The 15,451-nt window shown below is 43.2% G+C and overlaps 1 protein-coding gene across 13 annotated transcripts in view; it reads right to left on the bottom strand.

The window, feature by feature from the left end:
• Positions 1-15,451, bottom strand: part of LOC109896783 (forkhead box protein P2) — a 112,221-nt gene that overhangs the window by 61,606 nt on the left and 35,164 nt on the right. For 12 of the 13 annotated variants that reach the window (XM_020491132.2, XM_031831939.1, XM_031831936.1 and 9 more), the window contains exon 4: positions 3,232-3,418. The exons of the other annotated variant lie outside the window; for it this stretch is intronic. In XM_020491132.2, the coding sequence (XP_020346721.2) occupies positions 3,232-3,408 (177 nt within the window). In that variant the 5' untranslated portion in view covers positions 3,409-3,418. The remainder of the gene's footprint in view (positions 1-3,231; positions 3,419-15,451) is intronic. 13 annotated transcript variants of the gene reach the window in all.

Genomic DNA, 15,451 nt, shown 5'->3' on the forward strand with positions numbered 1-15,451 from the left:
TTTATCGCATATTAATACATTTGTACGACCACAGCCTCATAGGTTGATTTAATTAATTTAAAAAAAAACACGCGAGCAACATTTCTGAGTGCTTTTATCATCATGGTTTTGCATAGTAATTAGGCTGAATGTAACATGTATCAGTGTGTGGCTACCTGGGCCTAACTGGCAAATTGCAATCAGATACACAGGACATCTAATCTACAATCTGAAATCAAATTAGGCCTATTTAGGGGAGACCTTGGGAATATGGTGATGAGAGGATGACATAATGTGTGATTGAAATTCAGCTGTGACACGGACGTATTTATTATTCAGAAAGGCTTATTACTTGGCAATGACATTGACCTTAGCGATCCACCTGTTTAGTGAAATGTTTTTAATCCCTTCCTATTAATGCAAACGCAAGCATGGAAACCATCTCAAGGCTATCTTGTTTTTGATTGGGTAAGAAAAGTTTAAAATTACAAATTAAAAACATGTACACATATAAATACAATATGTTTTTCTTTTCCCTCCTCCTTTTTGGCCCAAAAGTAAAAAAGCTCTCATGTACATGCTGATTTGCGTCCTTCAAGAAAATCAACACGAGTTAAAAAAAAAAGAGACAATGCTAAAATGCCATCTTTCTAATTATAGCTGTCGGTGGTGTGTTTGCGATGACCGTGGAACAGCAGAACCCAAAGGGACAGTGGAGAATTCATCAGTGCTTATTAATCCTCCTCTCTAGCACCATGATGAGAGACTGGAGATTCTATCAGCTCCCTTTGTGCCCACTGGAACACTCAATGTCATTCCCAATACAGTATGTCAGAGAATTAAACTCAGGCTCTCTTCAAAAGTGCTGGAATACACTTAGATAAGCATTTTCATGCACACACGGTATAGTACAATCCGTGCTGTATGTACGGATAAAAATCAGCACATACCTAAATCACGTTAAAACACACACACACACACACGCACGCACACACACACAAAACAACCCTTGATACCAATCCACTAACCACTCATAAACAACTGTAAGCTTATGCTAACCAATAGTAACCAAGGTAGAGGTATCCTCTCCATACAGACAGACCAGACCAGAGGGAGAGCGATGTCAGCCCAGCGCCCAGAACAGGAAGTGTGTGAAGTTAACAGCACAAGGGACTCTGTTTAAAAAAGGCCTCGGGAGACCTGTTAGCTGGACCACTCATTTCAATGTCTCTGTCTCTCCACGGAAATAAAGCTGCTCTTTACAGGAGAAGATTGTCACATCGCTCCACATTTCCCCTTCACAATGTGTCCGTCTCAACAACTTAACTGGATACTTTATGCTTGCGTTGCTCTTTCCCTCCGTGGCTCTCTTTTATGGCTTCTGACTTCCTCTGTCAGTAAATGAGTTTCTGACTAAAGTTAGAAGATCTGTTTAGATTGAAGCGATTTAAGCGCTAGAAGAAAATAATCATAGTGAAATAATAACATGAAACATCATTGTAATATGATCATATATTTTAGAAAATAATAACAGTACGTCTGTAAAATGGCATTGAAATAAAAACATTTTTACAAATAGATGACTATTGTTTCTACTCTTTTGACTTATTTTATTTTTTATATAAATGTGTCCCAGCACCTCTATTCTACTCCACACACCCGCCACTAGTGAATGAGCGCAGATAGATTTCCAGCCCTTGGCACACAGGGCCCTATAGCACGATATAGGCCTATGGTGAGATATACGGTCAGTATGTATCTGCAGTCCTCCACAGTAGGACAGGTTAAAACATAAAAGAATAATGAGAGAAGGAGAGAACTGACCCCAATCAGCCGTCTGCAGGGAGAGAGACAGGCAGTGTGATGATGAATAGGGGGTGAGGCGATGGTGTCGTGATGCTGTTGTAATCACCAGCTGGGGCAGGGGGGTTAGGCGTGGTGTAGGGGGGGGGGGAGGACTGCAGGACATGCCTCATTCTGCTACACTGGCTGCCCCCCCCCCCCCCCCCCCACCACACACACACGCACCATCAGACACACACACACCGGCACAACTTAACCACAGGGCTTCAGCTGCCTCCACCAGCATGCGCGTACACACACACACTAACACGGACACACACTAACACTAACACGGACACACACAGACACAAACTCACACATGTAAAAATATAGAAACATTCTCACAGCAAAAAAAACGAACACCGTTACAAGTAGACAACGCACACAAACACACACAAACACACACTCGCAGGGTTCCAAACACAAAAGCAAACACGCATTGTTCCCAACCCGCGGCGTTGGCCTCCTTAAGCACAGCCCGACCTCTACCGCTGCTCTTTTGGCAAACTGTCAAAGCCATCATTCACCATGAAAAGACACGAGCACTTGACTCCTCTCCCCAACAGCGCCTGACTCTCCCAGCTCCCACACAACAGCCCCAGTCAACATCTAAATATCACACAGCAATCAATAAAGTCAATCCCATCAACAGAAAACAAAATAAAAACACACCTACATTTACACAACAAAAATGTATGAATTCTTTGTTAATTCCATAGGCCAGATGAGAGACAGCAGTCAGAACAGAGATCATGCAGATTGGTTCTTTTAAAGAAGTGTGTCCTGGTCAAAGGCCTCCCGGGGATGTGGCAGAGTAGAGTGGGCGGCTATAGGACCGAGTTAGGAGGCCCTCTGGTGGCTACAGCTGAGCCACGGCTCTCACAACCACACACAGGGCTCTCACACACAACGGCAGCCGGCTCTGTACGTCGCTCCCTCTTTCTCTCGCTCTCTCTCTCGATCACACACACACGGACGCGCACACACACGGACGCGCGCACGCACGCACGCACGCACGCACGCACGCACACACACACACACACACACACACACACACACACACACACACACACACACACACACACGGCCTCAGCTGAAGTGAGCTCTCAACACACACAAATATCAATAAAAACTGCAGAAAACACAATAAAACACCAGCAACAACTACACTACACGACCTCCAGACAAGTACTCCTCAACAGCAACATGACAAAAATCAAACGCATAAATGCCCAACCACACAATCAACAACTATCAATAAAAACAGTCGTAAACACGCAAAAAAATGCAGAAAAATAAAAACACAACCTCATTTCTATACTAAACACACAGTGTCATCTCCATAAAAAGAGTGCCTGTCCCCTGTGCTAGCAGTAGGGCATTGTGACGTGCAGGAGAAACACAACTTACCTGCTGTTGTTGGAGATGCAGCAGCTCGACTGTGCTTACTTCGCTGCTCGTGTCACCGCTTGATCTTCCATCTCTACTGCCAGCATCTAATTGGCTGCATAGGCTGCTCAGGCTGCTCATTCCATTTTGACTCATTGAACTGTTGCTTATTGTCTCTGTGGCCGACTCCTGCATCATGACTTAAAACCTAGAAGTGATTAAGAGGCACCAGTTAAGGCTCTTGTTACAACCCTTTTTTCTTCTCTTTTCATCCCCCCCCCTTTTTTTTTTTGAAGCTCCCATTATTATCAACGCCGGTCCCTCTGCAAATTAAAGCATTTAAGAGGGGGAGGGGGTGATGCAGGAGGAATTATGCATTCATTGTGTAAATGAAGCAATACAAAGAGATGCACGTCCTCTTGGTCTCTTTGTAAAGGAGGTGTAGAGTCTAAACGTGATAAGTGTTTTAATCACTAGAATTTAGGCACAAATAGGGCCTCTGCTGCATTACACACATGTTGGGAATATATGTGTATGGGACACTTAATGTATGACTGTATTATATATTTTTTTAAATAGAGAAATACTTTTTCTAAGGGAAGCATAAAAATATATACAAATACACACGCAGTCAGACACACACACACAGTCCCACACACGCACACTTCATTCTTTTTTACATGCTCACTCACTTGATATATCCTCACCCTGTCTAGGCACACACAGACACAGACCCTCCTAAACTATTCCCCGTCTTGATTCTGTCAGGATTTTAGTGCGAGTCTCGTCTGAACGAAGTTGCTTAATGACGCACAGCTAATCATGCAAAATTAAAATGTGGTAGAGGAGGAGGAGGAGGAGGAGGTGGGATCCAAATCACATGGTATCACCCGGTGATAAATGATATAATAGGCTTCCTCTCCCTTAGCTGTGTCTAAATAAAATGTGCCTCCGAGGCTTCCATAGAGGAAAAAGCTCATATGTCACATATTGGCTAGATTTTTTTTTCCTTTCTTTTTTAATCAAACCTCAAATATTAATTTATTTTGGTGACATTTAAAACATTTACTGCTGTTCTCCACGGGACACAATTAAACTGGTCCGTGCACTGCAATCAACCCATACAGTGGGAGATGACGAGACGAAGACTTAAGCCTGCAATTTGAACATGGGCAAATAAATGTAAGATATTGAACTAATTTCACCGGCAATCTATTAGATATGAAACGCTGAGATGAAGGAGAGGAAAAAATATATATATCACGAATATCACTAATGATTGTGCTAAAAACAGCATCAATTATGCATATTACCTCCTCTCCTGTAATACTTTAAAAAATATATATAATTTAAAATAATTTCCCCTGCATAAATGCTTGGTTGGAGCAATGTGGAGTCTTGCCCAGGATCAGTGGAAATCCTCACAATAAATCAAATAAGTCAGATCACACTGACTGACCCAACACAAACACACTGTTCGAGGTGTGTTCTGCATCTCTAATGCCACTCTGACGGGGCCCCGCTACTTGACAGCCTCTCCCTAATTAGCATATTAATTAAGGTAGTACCTAATAATTCAAATGTATCATTTTTGCGGATTAATATTTCAGTTTCGCTTCAATAAAATATCATGTCTATACCATTAATGTAGTCCGTATGCAATAATTATATTTCAAATCGTTATGTATGGTTATTCATATTCAAATAATATACATTTTTATATCTGCGGTGGTACAGTACTGCCCTCCTCCCTTTCTGAAATTAAATACACCAATTGTGTCACGTGCTTAGGCTGAGCAATTAATACTAAGTTTTGATTCAGAACATCCTGTACCATGACTGATTTTAGATTGAGAGATAATGCTGATAAAGAAATGCTATACATACTCACTCACTCAATCACTCACTCAATCACTCACTCACTCACAAGCACATACATGTACATACTCACACATGCCTGCACATGCACAAACGTACGTGCTTGTGCACAGTGCACACACACACACACACACACACACACACACACACACACACACACACACACACACACACACACACACACACACACACACACACACACACACACACACACACACACACTCTACACATTGACCTTAGAAGGGATACTCTAACAGCCCCTAATGTTTCCTCATTAACTAACATGTCTCCCTCATCATCATGCAGCAAACACACAACACCGGTCATCTTTATCTGGTGGGAATACAGATTTCCTCTGTTATACTGTCAATAACGGGACACATACAGGTTCAAATGCCCACAAACGGACTGAGGAGGCACGGTGGGGTGTCATTTGAGATTTGCCCATAGACTGTACGCCACTCTGCAGTGTGTCTTTCTTGAGTCGAAACACAGATCCCATCTCCATGTATGATACAGTGAGTTCCAAAAGTATTGGGACAGTGAATTTTTGGTGTGGTTTTGGCTCTGTACTCCAGCACTTGGGATTTGAAATGATTCAATGACGATGAGGTTAAAGTGCAGACTGTCAACTTTAATTTGAGGGTATTTTTATCCATATTGGGTGAACCATTTCAAAGTTTAAGGAAACCAAAAGTATTGGGACAAATTCCCTTGTGTATTAAAGTAGTTAAAAGTGTAGTAGTTGGTCGAATATTCCTAGCACGCAATGATTACATCAAGCTTGTGGGATGCATTTGCTGTTTGTTTTGGTTGTGTTTCTGATTGTTTTGTGCTCAATAGAAATTAATGTTAAATAATGTATTGTGTCATTTTGGAGTCACTTTTATTGTAAATAAGAATAGAATATGTTTCTAAACACTTCTACATTAATGTGGATACTACCATGACTAAGGATAATCCTGAATGAATCGTGAATAATGACGAGAGGTTAGCATGTCTTGGGGAATGATATTTGTGTGTCACTGTATCATTTCAAATCCAAAGTACTGGAGAACAAAAAAATGTGCCACTGTCCCAATACTTTTGGAGCTCGCTGTATATACAACAGCAGCACACTAGTCTTCAAAAGCCTGATAACTATTTCAGAAACCAAACATTATCAATTCACAGTTCAGGTAACGAAACAGATTCTGCCTCTAACATATCTGCCTTCTCACATCAGTAAATGCCATTCGAATGACAGGGCCAGGCTGTGTAACTGTGTGATGAGGGGCAGACCCAGCCACAAAGCCAGCTAACAGCAGACAGTCTTTAAAGGATGTCCAGGGTGCAGGATAAACAGGATACGGGCAGAACAAACAGGAGCAGGAGTTACACAGAGCAGGGTGACAGCTGCTCCGGCCACAGTAAATAAGCAGTGAACAAGACGTGCTTATGAACAAACACTCCCTGTTAAAACAGGGCACAGCCACATTAGTGGTGTGAGAGAGAGAGACAGAGAGAGACAGAGGGAGGGAGAGATGGGGGGACAGAGAGAGACAGAGGGAGGGAGAGAGGGAGAGATTGGGGGACAGAGAGAGACAGAGGGAGGGAGAGAGGGAGAGACAGTGGGAGGGAGAGAGGGAGAGATGGGGGGACAGAGAGAGACAGAGGGAGGGAGAGAGGGAGAGATGGGGGGACAAAGAGAGACAGAGGGAGGGAGAGAGGGAGAGATGAGGGGACAGAGAGAGACAGAGGGAGGGAGAGAGGGAGAGATGGGGGGACAGAGAGAGACAGAGGGAGGGAGAGAGGGAGAGATGAGGGGACAGAGAGAGACAGAGGGAGGGAGAGAGGGAGAGACAGTGGGAGGGAGAGAGGGAGAGATGGGGGGACAGAGAGAGAGACAGGGGGGAGGGAGAGAGGGAGAGATGGGGGGACAGAGAGAGACAGGGGAGGGGGAGAGAGAGAGAGAGATGGGGGGACAGAGAGAGACATAAAAGGAGAGACCATGAAATGGGGGCAGATAGAGGGGAAGAGAGAGAAAGAGTGTTAGAGAGCGTGTCGCGAGAGAGAGAAGGACATAGCAGAGAGGGTAAGACTGGCACAATGTGTGACACCCAAACCAGTGATGAATCTCAGCCCAAGAAACACAAAGCAGCAGCCGAGATCATGCGGCTAATAAGTATTCAAATTAGTCATACATTTTACATGCCCAATGTTTCAAATATTCAGAGAAAGACTGCCTGATTGCCTTTACTAGGATTTTATGAAAATTCGAATGGAGATTTTTTTGGGGAAGGGCGATGGATGCGAGGAAAACTTGAAGATATATGAGGGAAAAATAAGGATATTTTAATGACATGTTAATACAATGAGAAGCATTACCTAACTCAACTCAAAATTTGGGATTTTGAAATTAAACCAATTCGATTTTTATTAACCCACAAGACAGGTTCAATTTACTATATGTAATTTACTTGAAAATGATTCATAAATCATAAGAAAAACTGAACTGGAATGAGAAATATGGTTAAAAGCAGGTGAATCCACCTATCAAATGTTGCTTAAACGAGAAACAAGGGAGAATCATATTATCATTTCAATCAAGGAAATGCAAAACATTAATACAATAACCATCTTAATCATGAAAATGGTAGAATTTCCCCCTCCTCCACAAAAATCTGTGCATGTGTCTAACCGATGATAATGATAATAATGACAATGCAGATATATGCTAATCATATTCTGCGAGATCAGATGGTGCTTTAACCTTAATGACAGCGGTGAGACAAATTAATTAGCCATCTAAAGGCAGCAATCAAATCTGCCAATTAGAATGTCAATTAGATCCACCCTGGCTGCAGACCACAGAGAGAGGATCGGACTGTGGTGGTGACTGCCGGAGTGTCAGGGCTCACTGTACACACTGAGAGAGATGGATAGTGACAACGTACGGCACCAGAGGGTAAGTGTGTATCGGTGTGTGCGTGCCTGTGAGTGTGTGTGTGTGTGTGCATTAGGCGTACATGTGTGTATGTGAGTGTATGTCTATCGCAGGTCCTCACCCTTGTTCTATACCCCTCGGGGGTACCAACCAGTCTGCCCTGGGATCAGCCTGTCCTAGAATCAACTAGACCGGAAGCATCTAGTCCTCCACCCAGAGTAACAATATTTACTGGACTAGCGCTATCCAGAGTCTATGGGCTATGGAGGAGTTGAACAGTGCATGAGTGAGTGAATAAGGCTCGGGGATGTCTGCCTTGCCTGTGTGTTTGACATCCCTTAAATTGGTAGTGTCCTGCATTTTAACACACCAGCTATTTGACGCCATTTCCTCAAGCCATAATCTTCCAATGAGAAGTACCAGACCACATATTATATGAATCAGTTACACAGACACAGACTGTTATTGCCAGCGTAATTCACCGGTAATACTATAGGTGTACAGCTAGGGAGGGAAAATAATAGTCATACAAAGTGTTTAAGGGGAGATGGTGAGAGAAAACGGAACTCTTTATTTTATCCGTCTGCAGGTCAAAGATCACGGATGACTTCAACGTTCCTATTACGGGGTCTGATAGAAAGAGAATCATTTGAGATACAGTGAGAGAGACACACTATTTGCGAATCTTTAAAGTCACTTCTCTTTTCTTGTCTATTTCCCCCTGTAACGTTGACTTGCTTGCTACTCCTCTCCGGCTGAGTAAATGTTTGCTCTTGAATTTTACGCCGTGCAAATCTGTCTTTTCCATCAGGTGAAGAATCACAGACAGAATCCTGACAACGCATTCCGGGCTGAGATTGTGAATTTGTAGTGAGACTACTGATGTGGGAGGACAGAGACAATTCACACACACATGCACGCACGCACGCACGCACGCACGCACGCACGCACGCACGCACACACACACACACACACACACACACACACACACACACACACACACACACACACACACACACACACACACACATTCACCATGCTTTAACCTCTAATGTTTCCTCATTAACTAACATGTCTCCCTCTTCATCAGTTACCAAACACACAACACTGGCCATCTATCTAGCTGTGCTGTGTTATACTGTCCCCTATTTGACACATAAAGGTCTCCATCTGCCCCAAAACTGAACTGAGGTGGCAGGGTGTCACATAGACCACATCTCTTATGAAATCCTGTTCCTTATATAGTGCACTACTTTGTAGTGGACTTTTGTCGTGCACTATAGGGAATAGGGTGTCATTTGAGATTTTCCCAGGATTCAAATAGCCTGAGTGTTCAGGATTCCACTCTGCAGTGTCTTTCTGCAGTCAGGAACACTGATCCATTCTCATTGTGCCTGCATGATACTGTATATGAAACAGCACTCCAGTCTAAATAAGCCTGATGACCATTTCAGAAACCAAATTGACCACTAACTCCGTGATCCAAGAGGTCTATTCATGATCAGTTCACAGTTCAGGTAGTAGGAATTCCTAATGTTACATTCACTGGAAAAATAATACAAAAAATGACATTTCACCGTCTGTTGGCTCCTTCAGTTCAGATCAAGTCAAGACATGGATACCGTTTTAAATAATCACATATTCTGTGCTCCAGTGAAATTAATTAATCATTGCCATAAGTTACAACACATTCCAAATAAAGAAGTGCCGGGCCCTGGCTATGCTCAAATATTTAACACTTAAGATTGCTTAATAAATCAAAATGACAGATATCAACCACTTAAAACACTGGCTTTGAGCTGGCACTTAGAAAATGATAACACCAACCCCGAGTTGAAATAACAATCTAAAGAAATAAGTTTAAAAAAAACATTTTTATTTCATTTGAATGTTACCACTCAGCTCGTTGCTTACATAAACCCTTACACGTGACCAAGATGCTTGTTTGTGCTTGAGGTGTAATTCGCTAGCGAAGCTCCTCGTCCCTCGCAGCCTAAGGAAGTCACTGTGGTTTATTGCTACCTCTGCCGGAGCCCTAAGCATTGAGCCAGGATCAGGGAGAGAACAGCCACTGCTGAAGTTCTGTTCAACACAGCTACACTAGTGGAGATTAAGTATAGGCAAGTCAGAGCAGACCTAGCCGCTTCAGAAAATAAAAGCTTCCTTTTTGGCACTGAAGGGACACCATAAAGAGCATTAATGACTATTTCTAAAAACCTGTGTATAATGGTAAGGGTTTCTCTTTCAGATAAAGGGATTTCAAAGTGACTCACAACGGAACGAGAAGATGAGATTGCTTTAGGGGGAGAAATCATATTTACAAAATCAGGGGTTGGGGAAAAAAACGGGAAAAGGGATGAATATGAATGAATAATAGACTTTGCTTTTTTTAGGATTAACATTATTCTCCCGAAACGGTATCACACGTCATTATCGGCAGCACAATGAGACCACGCTCAGAAAACCTCAGTCATATTTCAATTCATCATTTTAGCTGACGATAAATAGTCGATCCCAGTCATTCTGTGGAGAGAATGTTCCGAACTTAATTCTATTCTGTTTACATTAAGAAGACTAGACAGAAAGAATGAGATAAAGGGGAGAGTACGCAAGTGTGTGTAAGTGTCTGGGAGCATGTGTGTGTGTGTGTGTGTGTGTGTGTGTGTGTGTGTGTGTGTGTGTGTGTGTGTGTGTGTGTGTGTGTGTGTGTGTGTGTGTGTGTGTGTGTGTGTGTGTGTGTGTGTGTGTGTGTGTGCGCATGTATGTATTGTGCCAACGTAACCAAGGAAGTCTGCACTGTACTAAATATCCTAAAGTACATTTAAATAATTCAGTCTTACTCCATTAAGACAGCGTGTTTTAATATACAAAACAATGGCTAACTGTTCCAGTTAATTATCCAATTGGTTACAAATCACCTTAAATATGAAAACACTCAATATAAATCAACGATAAAACATAAAAAAGTTCCCGGGGAAATAAATATTCAACTTGGTCTTTAATGATATCTGAGATGAAAATCCACGACGTTCTTTAGGTTTCCGGACGTCAATGGAGATTTACACCTGTCTGTGTATGGAGAGTGTCTTCTCTCTCTATCTCCCTCTGGGTCTGTAATACACAGTAGCAGAGCACTGACGGGAGGAGGAGATTCTAAGTCCTCATGTGTGGTTAGTGCGTAAGTTCTCCTCTTAAGCTTTTCCCATATCATTTACATTTTACCCATCAAGCACCTCCTTCTGTTAGGAGGAGGAGATGGCACAAAAGTGGGCGACCACAAGCAGACAGTGACGAAAGCTCATCAAGCTAGGCCCTCGTTTGCATTTTGGGAAATTCCTATTAATTAACATAGCCCGCTTAATCACGAGTAATTGACCTATAAAATAGAAGGCCCCATTGTCTGCTCCAATCATATCTACAGAGAGGACGCAGCAGCGTTGTGAAGCAGGGAAGAAAGAACTTTCACCGGTGGCTGGAAACCTGTACGTCCATCTTTCTACCAGGGACTATTTACCCAACTCCTCCGACGCATATTTCATCACTCATTGCATTTTTCTGATGTAATTATCTGTCGTGACATGGTCTGATTTTGTTGCTGGGACCTGAGACAAAACAAGCTGTGAGGTGAGATGGGACTTTCTGACTGATGCAAGCAACAGAGAGGCGCTTACGGCTTCTTCTGAGGGAAGGTGAGGGGGGGGGGAACAGAGGAGCGAATGACGGCAAAGCGGACGGAGGGACAGTGGGCAGAGCTGCAGCGAGGAGAGAGGGATCCAGCCAGAGTGATACAGAGACATAGCTCATTGTGACGTTTCCAGTTATTTCTGGCTGATTAGGGTCATTATGTCCACGGCCTGATTTATGTTGTCATTCCCCCTCACCAGTCCTGCATCGATAGATCTTAATGAATTGGTAAATAAGGGTGAAGATTACACTTGACAAGACCCCAACATTTCTCATTCATACCGAGACAAGATTTATGTAACCAATTAGGTCCATAACAGGGGAGATTGGTCAGGAGAAAAATCATATTTTCAGAAGAAAATGACCAGAGTCGAACCCTGGACAAAACCAGATAAAAGGGAGTCTTTAACAGTGGCTTAGTCACACACCAAACAGCCAGCTGGAGGTTTTCAAACGGAGATCACTCCTGCCTCTCTCAGGATTTTTAGGAATTGATTTAAAAATACAACCAGCTATAGCTACCCGCCCCACTACAGTACCAGCTACAACAGCTACTTTCCATTTTAAACACAGCCAGCTAATCACTCTAGACCCCATCTGCATAATGTCCAAACCATGGATGATGGAATCAATAGATACAAAATTAAGCTCTCGCCCAACAAAGGATCCACTTTGATGTGCAAATGTGAATTCAAGGAGGTACTCCCCCCTCCCATCCCTCCCTCCCTCTCCCCCCAAAAAAAAGAAGAAGAAGAAGAAAGAATATTTACAAATCAATCGTTTCTACGGAGACTTCACTTAACGTTTGATACGTCGGTTTAGGAATCATTTGCATTTTCTCAATTATTTAATTTCCACATCCTACAATTCTAGGAATCAGTTGGCACCCTCTTTTGGCATACATTTTTTTTTTTATCTGATAATGGTGCTGATCATCAATAGCCAACGACAGCCCGGGACGATCCAAAGGGCGGGAGTGAACAGAGGTGGAAAATTACAGCAAAGTGATACCGGAGCCGCCTCGTTTCAGCTCTCCCCTTCAAGCACATGCAAATGAGCGTGGTGCTGCTTAACTGCATCATTTATGTGGATAATAGCGGCATCATCATTACGGGACTCAAATTAAATTACATCACAATTAGCATAGCAAAGTGATTGGTTAAACTTTCAAAACAAATACTCAGTTCTGCTAATAAATGGTGTTAATTGGCCACGGTGCATTCTAAATAAAACATGTAGGTAAACATGTGTTTTACTTAAACAATTTCAAAATGCATTGTTTCTTAGAGACACAAAGAGAGAGAGAGAGAGATAGACAGATAGAATGAAAGAATAAGGAGAGGGGGGGGGGGGGGGGAATCTCCAAAACAGAATATCGCCATGGGGATTTGTAAGCTGAAATATAAAATGTGTAGCATTTAATTTTATTGCACTAAATAACCTATTATATTCAGGACTCTGGAGAACAATGTAAATTATCTGCCTTCAAAATGGAGTTGGGCCAATTCTCCACGTGAACTAATCACATAGCTCATTATGCATCTGGGTATTAAATTATGAAGAGGAAGCCTATCCGCATTCCAGCACAAAGACCTATGAAATGTTAATAATATACTCACAATAGCCCAATACCATGCTTTACTCCATGTCATGAATATTTAAGTAAACAAATTATTCACACGCCTTTGATAAAGATAATTATATTTCGCCCGCTTATAATTTCAGTGACCCTCCCTCTCTCTCCTGTCTTATAGGATTAGCTCTATATGAATATGCTGTTCTGAGATATACCCTATAAAGTTTGGGATCCTTCCTTGCACATTAAAAAATAAATAATAATCTAGCTAAATAACTCCAAATAAAAGACTCCCCCTAGTAAAACAAATATCTGCAACTGGTTCACATTTGATCTTTATTAGCTTATAAAGAATCCCGGTGGCGGGGAAGCCCTTTCTATTTAATCACCACTAGACCAGTAAAATCTCATCTGAAAAAAAAAACATTACTTTCACCTCTTGATTTTAATTGTCAATAATTTGCCCATTAGTAACGCAGTAAACTCCACATCAACACAACATCCTAAACAGCAGCCCAAACTGCGCACGTCAAATAAAGAAGCCGACACAAAACTAAGACGGCTAAGAGCTCTGAAAAGCAGCACGTTCAGGTCCACAGTCAAACACTAATCACCAGCCCGACCATTCACTCATCAAGAGCAATTAACCACCAGCATATGAGCGCACAACCCACAGAAACACACAGAGCACAACCCGAGCCACAGTACAGCAGCTAAATACTGGACGAGCAGCCCGCCTTCCTACCGATAAAACATAGCATAGAGAGAGAGAGAGAGAGGTGCGTGGAGAGGAGGATGAGAAAGGATGGATGAAGTTGGAGTTGCTTGGTTTTATTACCTGGAGGTGAGGAGTAGTGTCAGAGACAGTGTCTGGTGGCCAGAGAAGGAAAGCTGTTGGTGTTGTTTGCAGTGGTGAGGAGCAGACTGGGGTGTCACAGGGGGAGAGGGGCTTCTATCTGTGTCATCACTCCAACTGTGTTTATAGAGGCTCGCATCATAAACAAGACAACGCCGCCACTGCTCTTCCCTGCCTCTCTCGAAGCCCTGTTCATGCATACTTAAATCGCCCCCGTCGCCCATTAAAAAACGGCCCTCCTGACAATTATTCTATCATTTCCAGTTGTCACCGGGCAATTACCAACAGGCAGCCCCTCTCAGACAGGCCCAATAGGAGCTGATCAGAAGGAGAGCGAGAGAGAGGAGAGAGGGGGGCTGCTGCCTGCCTTCTCAGGCAGAGAGAGAGAGGAGAGAGAGGGAGTGAAAAAAGTGCACAACATGGAAATGTATAGCCTAGACACAGTGCCTTCTCTCTCCTGACACACAGGACATAATTAGACCATCATACACCTGGCCTGCCGACCGCTGATGAAATATATCACAATTACTTGAAAACACTACTTATCATTTCGCTCTCCTTTTTTATTGCCTTTGAAGACATTACAATTATTACGGCTTGGTCTCTGATCTGAGAGTGACCTTCAAAAACAATAAAAAAATATATAATAATAATTTTTACTACTGCTTTTGGCTAGTGAGTGAGAGGGTAAGCGAGTGAGTGTGTGAGAGTGAGTGCAGCGTGTGTGTGTGTGTGTGTGTGTGTGTGTGTGTGTGTGTGTGTGTGTGTGTGTGTGTGTGTGTGTGTGTGAGTGCAGCATGTGTGTGTGAGTGCAGCGTGTGTGTGTGTGTATGTGTGTGTGTGTGGGGACCTTTACACGCGTACATGTAGAGCGTCTGACTCCTCACAGGATGCGAGCTGGGTCTCCCCTCGTGCCTCGTCTGCACGCTTGCCAGGCGACTCTCTCTCACACCGCTCGCTCTCAACGCACATCTGCTACTTGCAGGAGCTCTCCTTCTCCTTCTCTCTCTCTCTCTCTCTCTCTCACACAAGCATGCACACACACACACACGCACACACATACGCGCACACACACATACACACACACACACACACACACACACACACACACACGAGCGAGCTGCCTCAGCTCTCGCCGGCACAGCCTGCATCCCAACCTGGCGGCGCGTCGAGGGGAACTAACTAACCGGCTGAGGGAGAACCGCAGCTGAAAGGGAGCGTTTTGGGACACCCTGAGAGAGAGGTATGTGTGCCTGGCTTTATTTCTAGCACACCTCAGTGCCTTTCTCAGCGTCTCTGTCTCTGTGTCGCTGTCTAAACA

The sequence above is a fragment of the Oncorhynchus kisutch genome, linkage group LG9, assembly GCF_002021735.2.
Source record: "Oncorhynchus kisutch isolate 150728-3 linkage group LG9, Okis_V2, whole genome shotgun sequence".
NCBI classification, from domain to species: domain Eukaryota; kingdom Metazoa; phylum Chordata; class Actinopteri; order Salmoniformes; family Salmonidae; genus Oncorhynchus; species Oncorhynchus kisutch.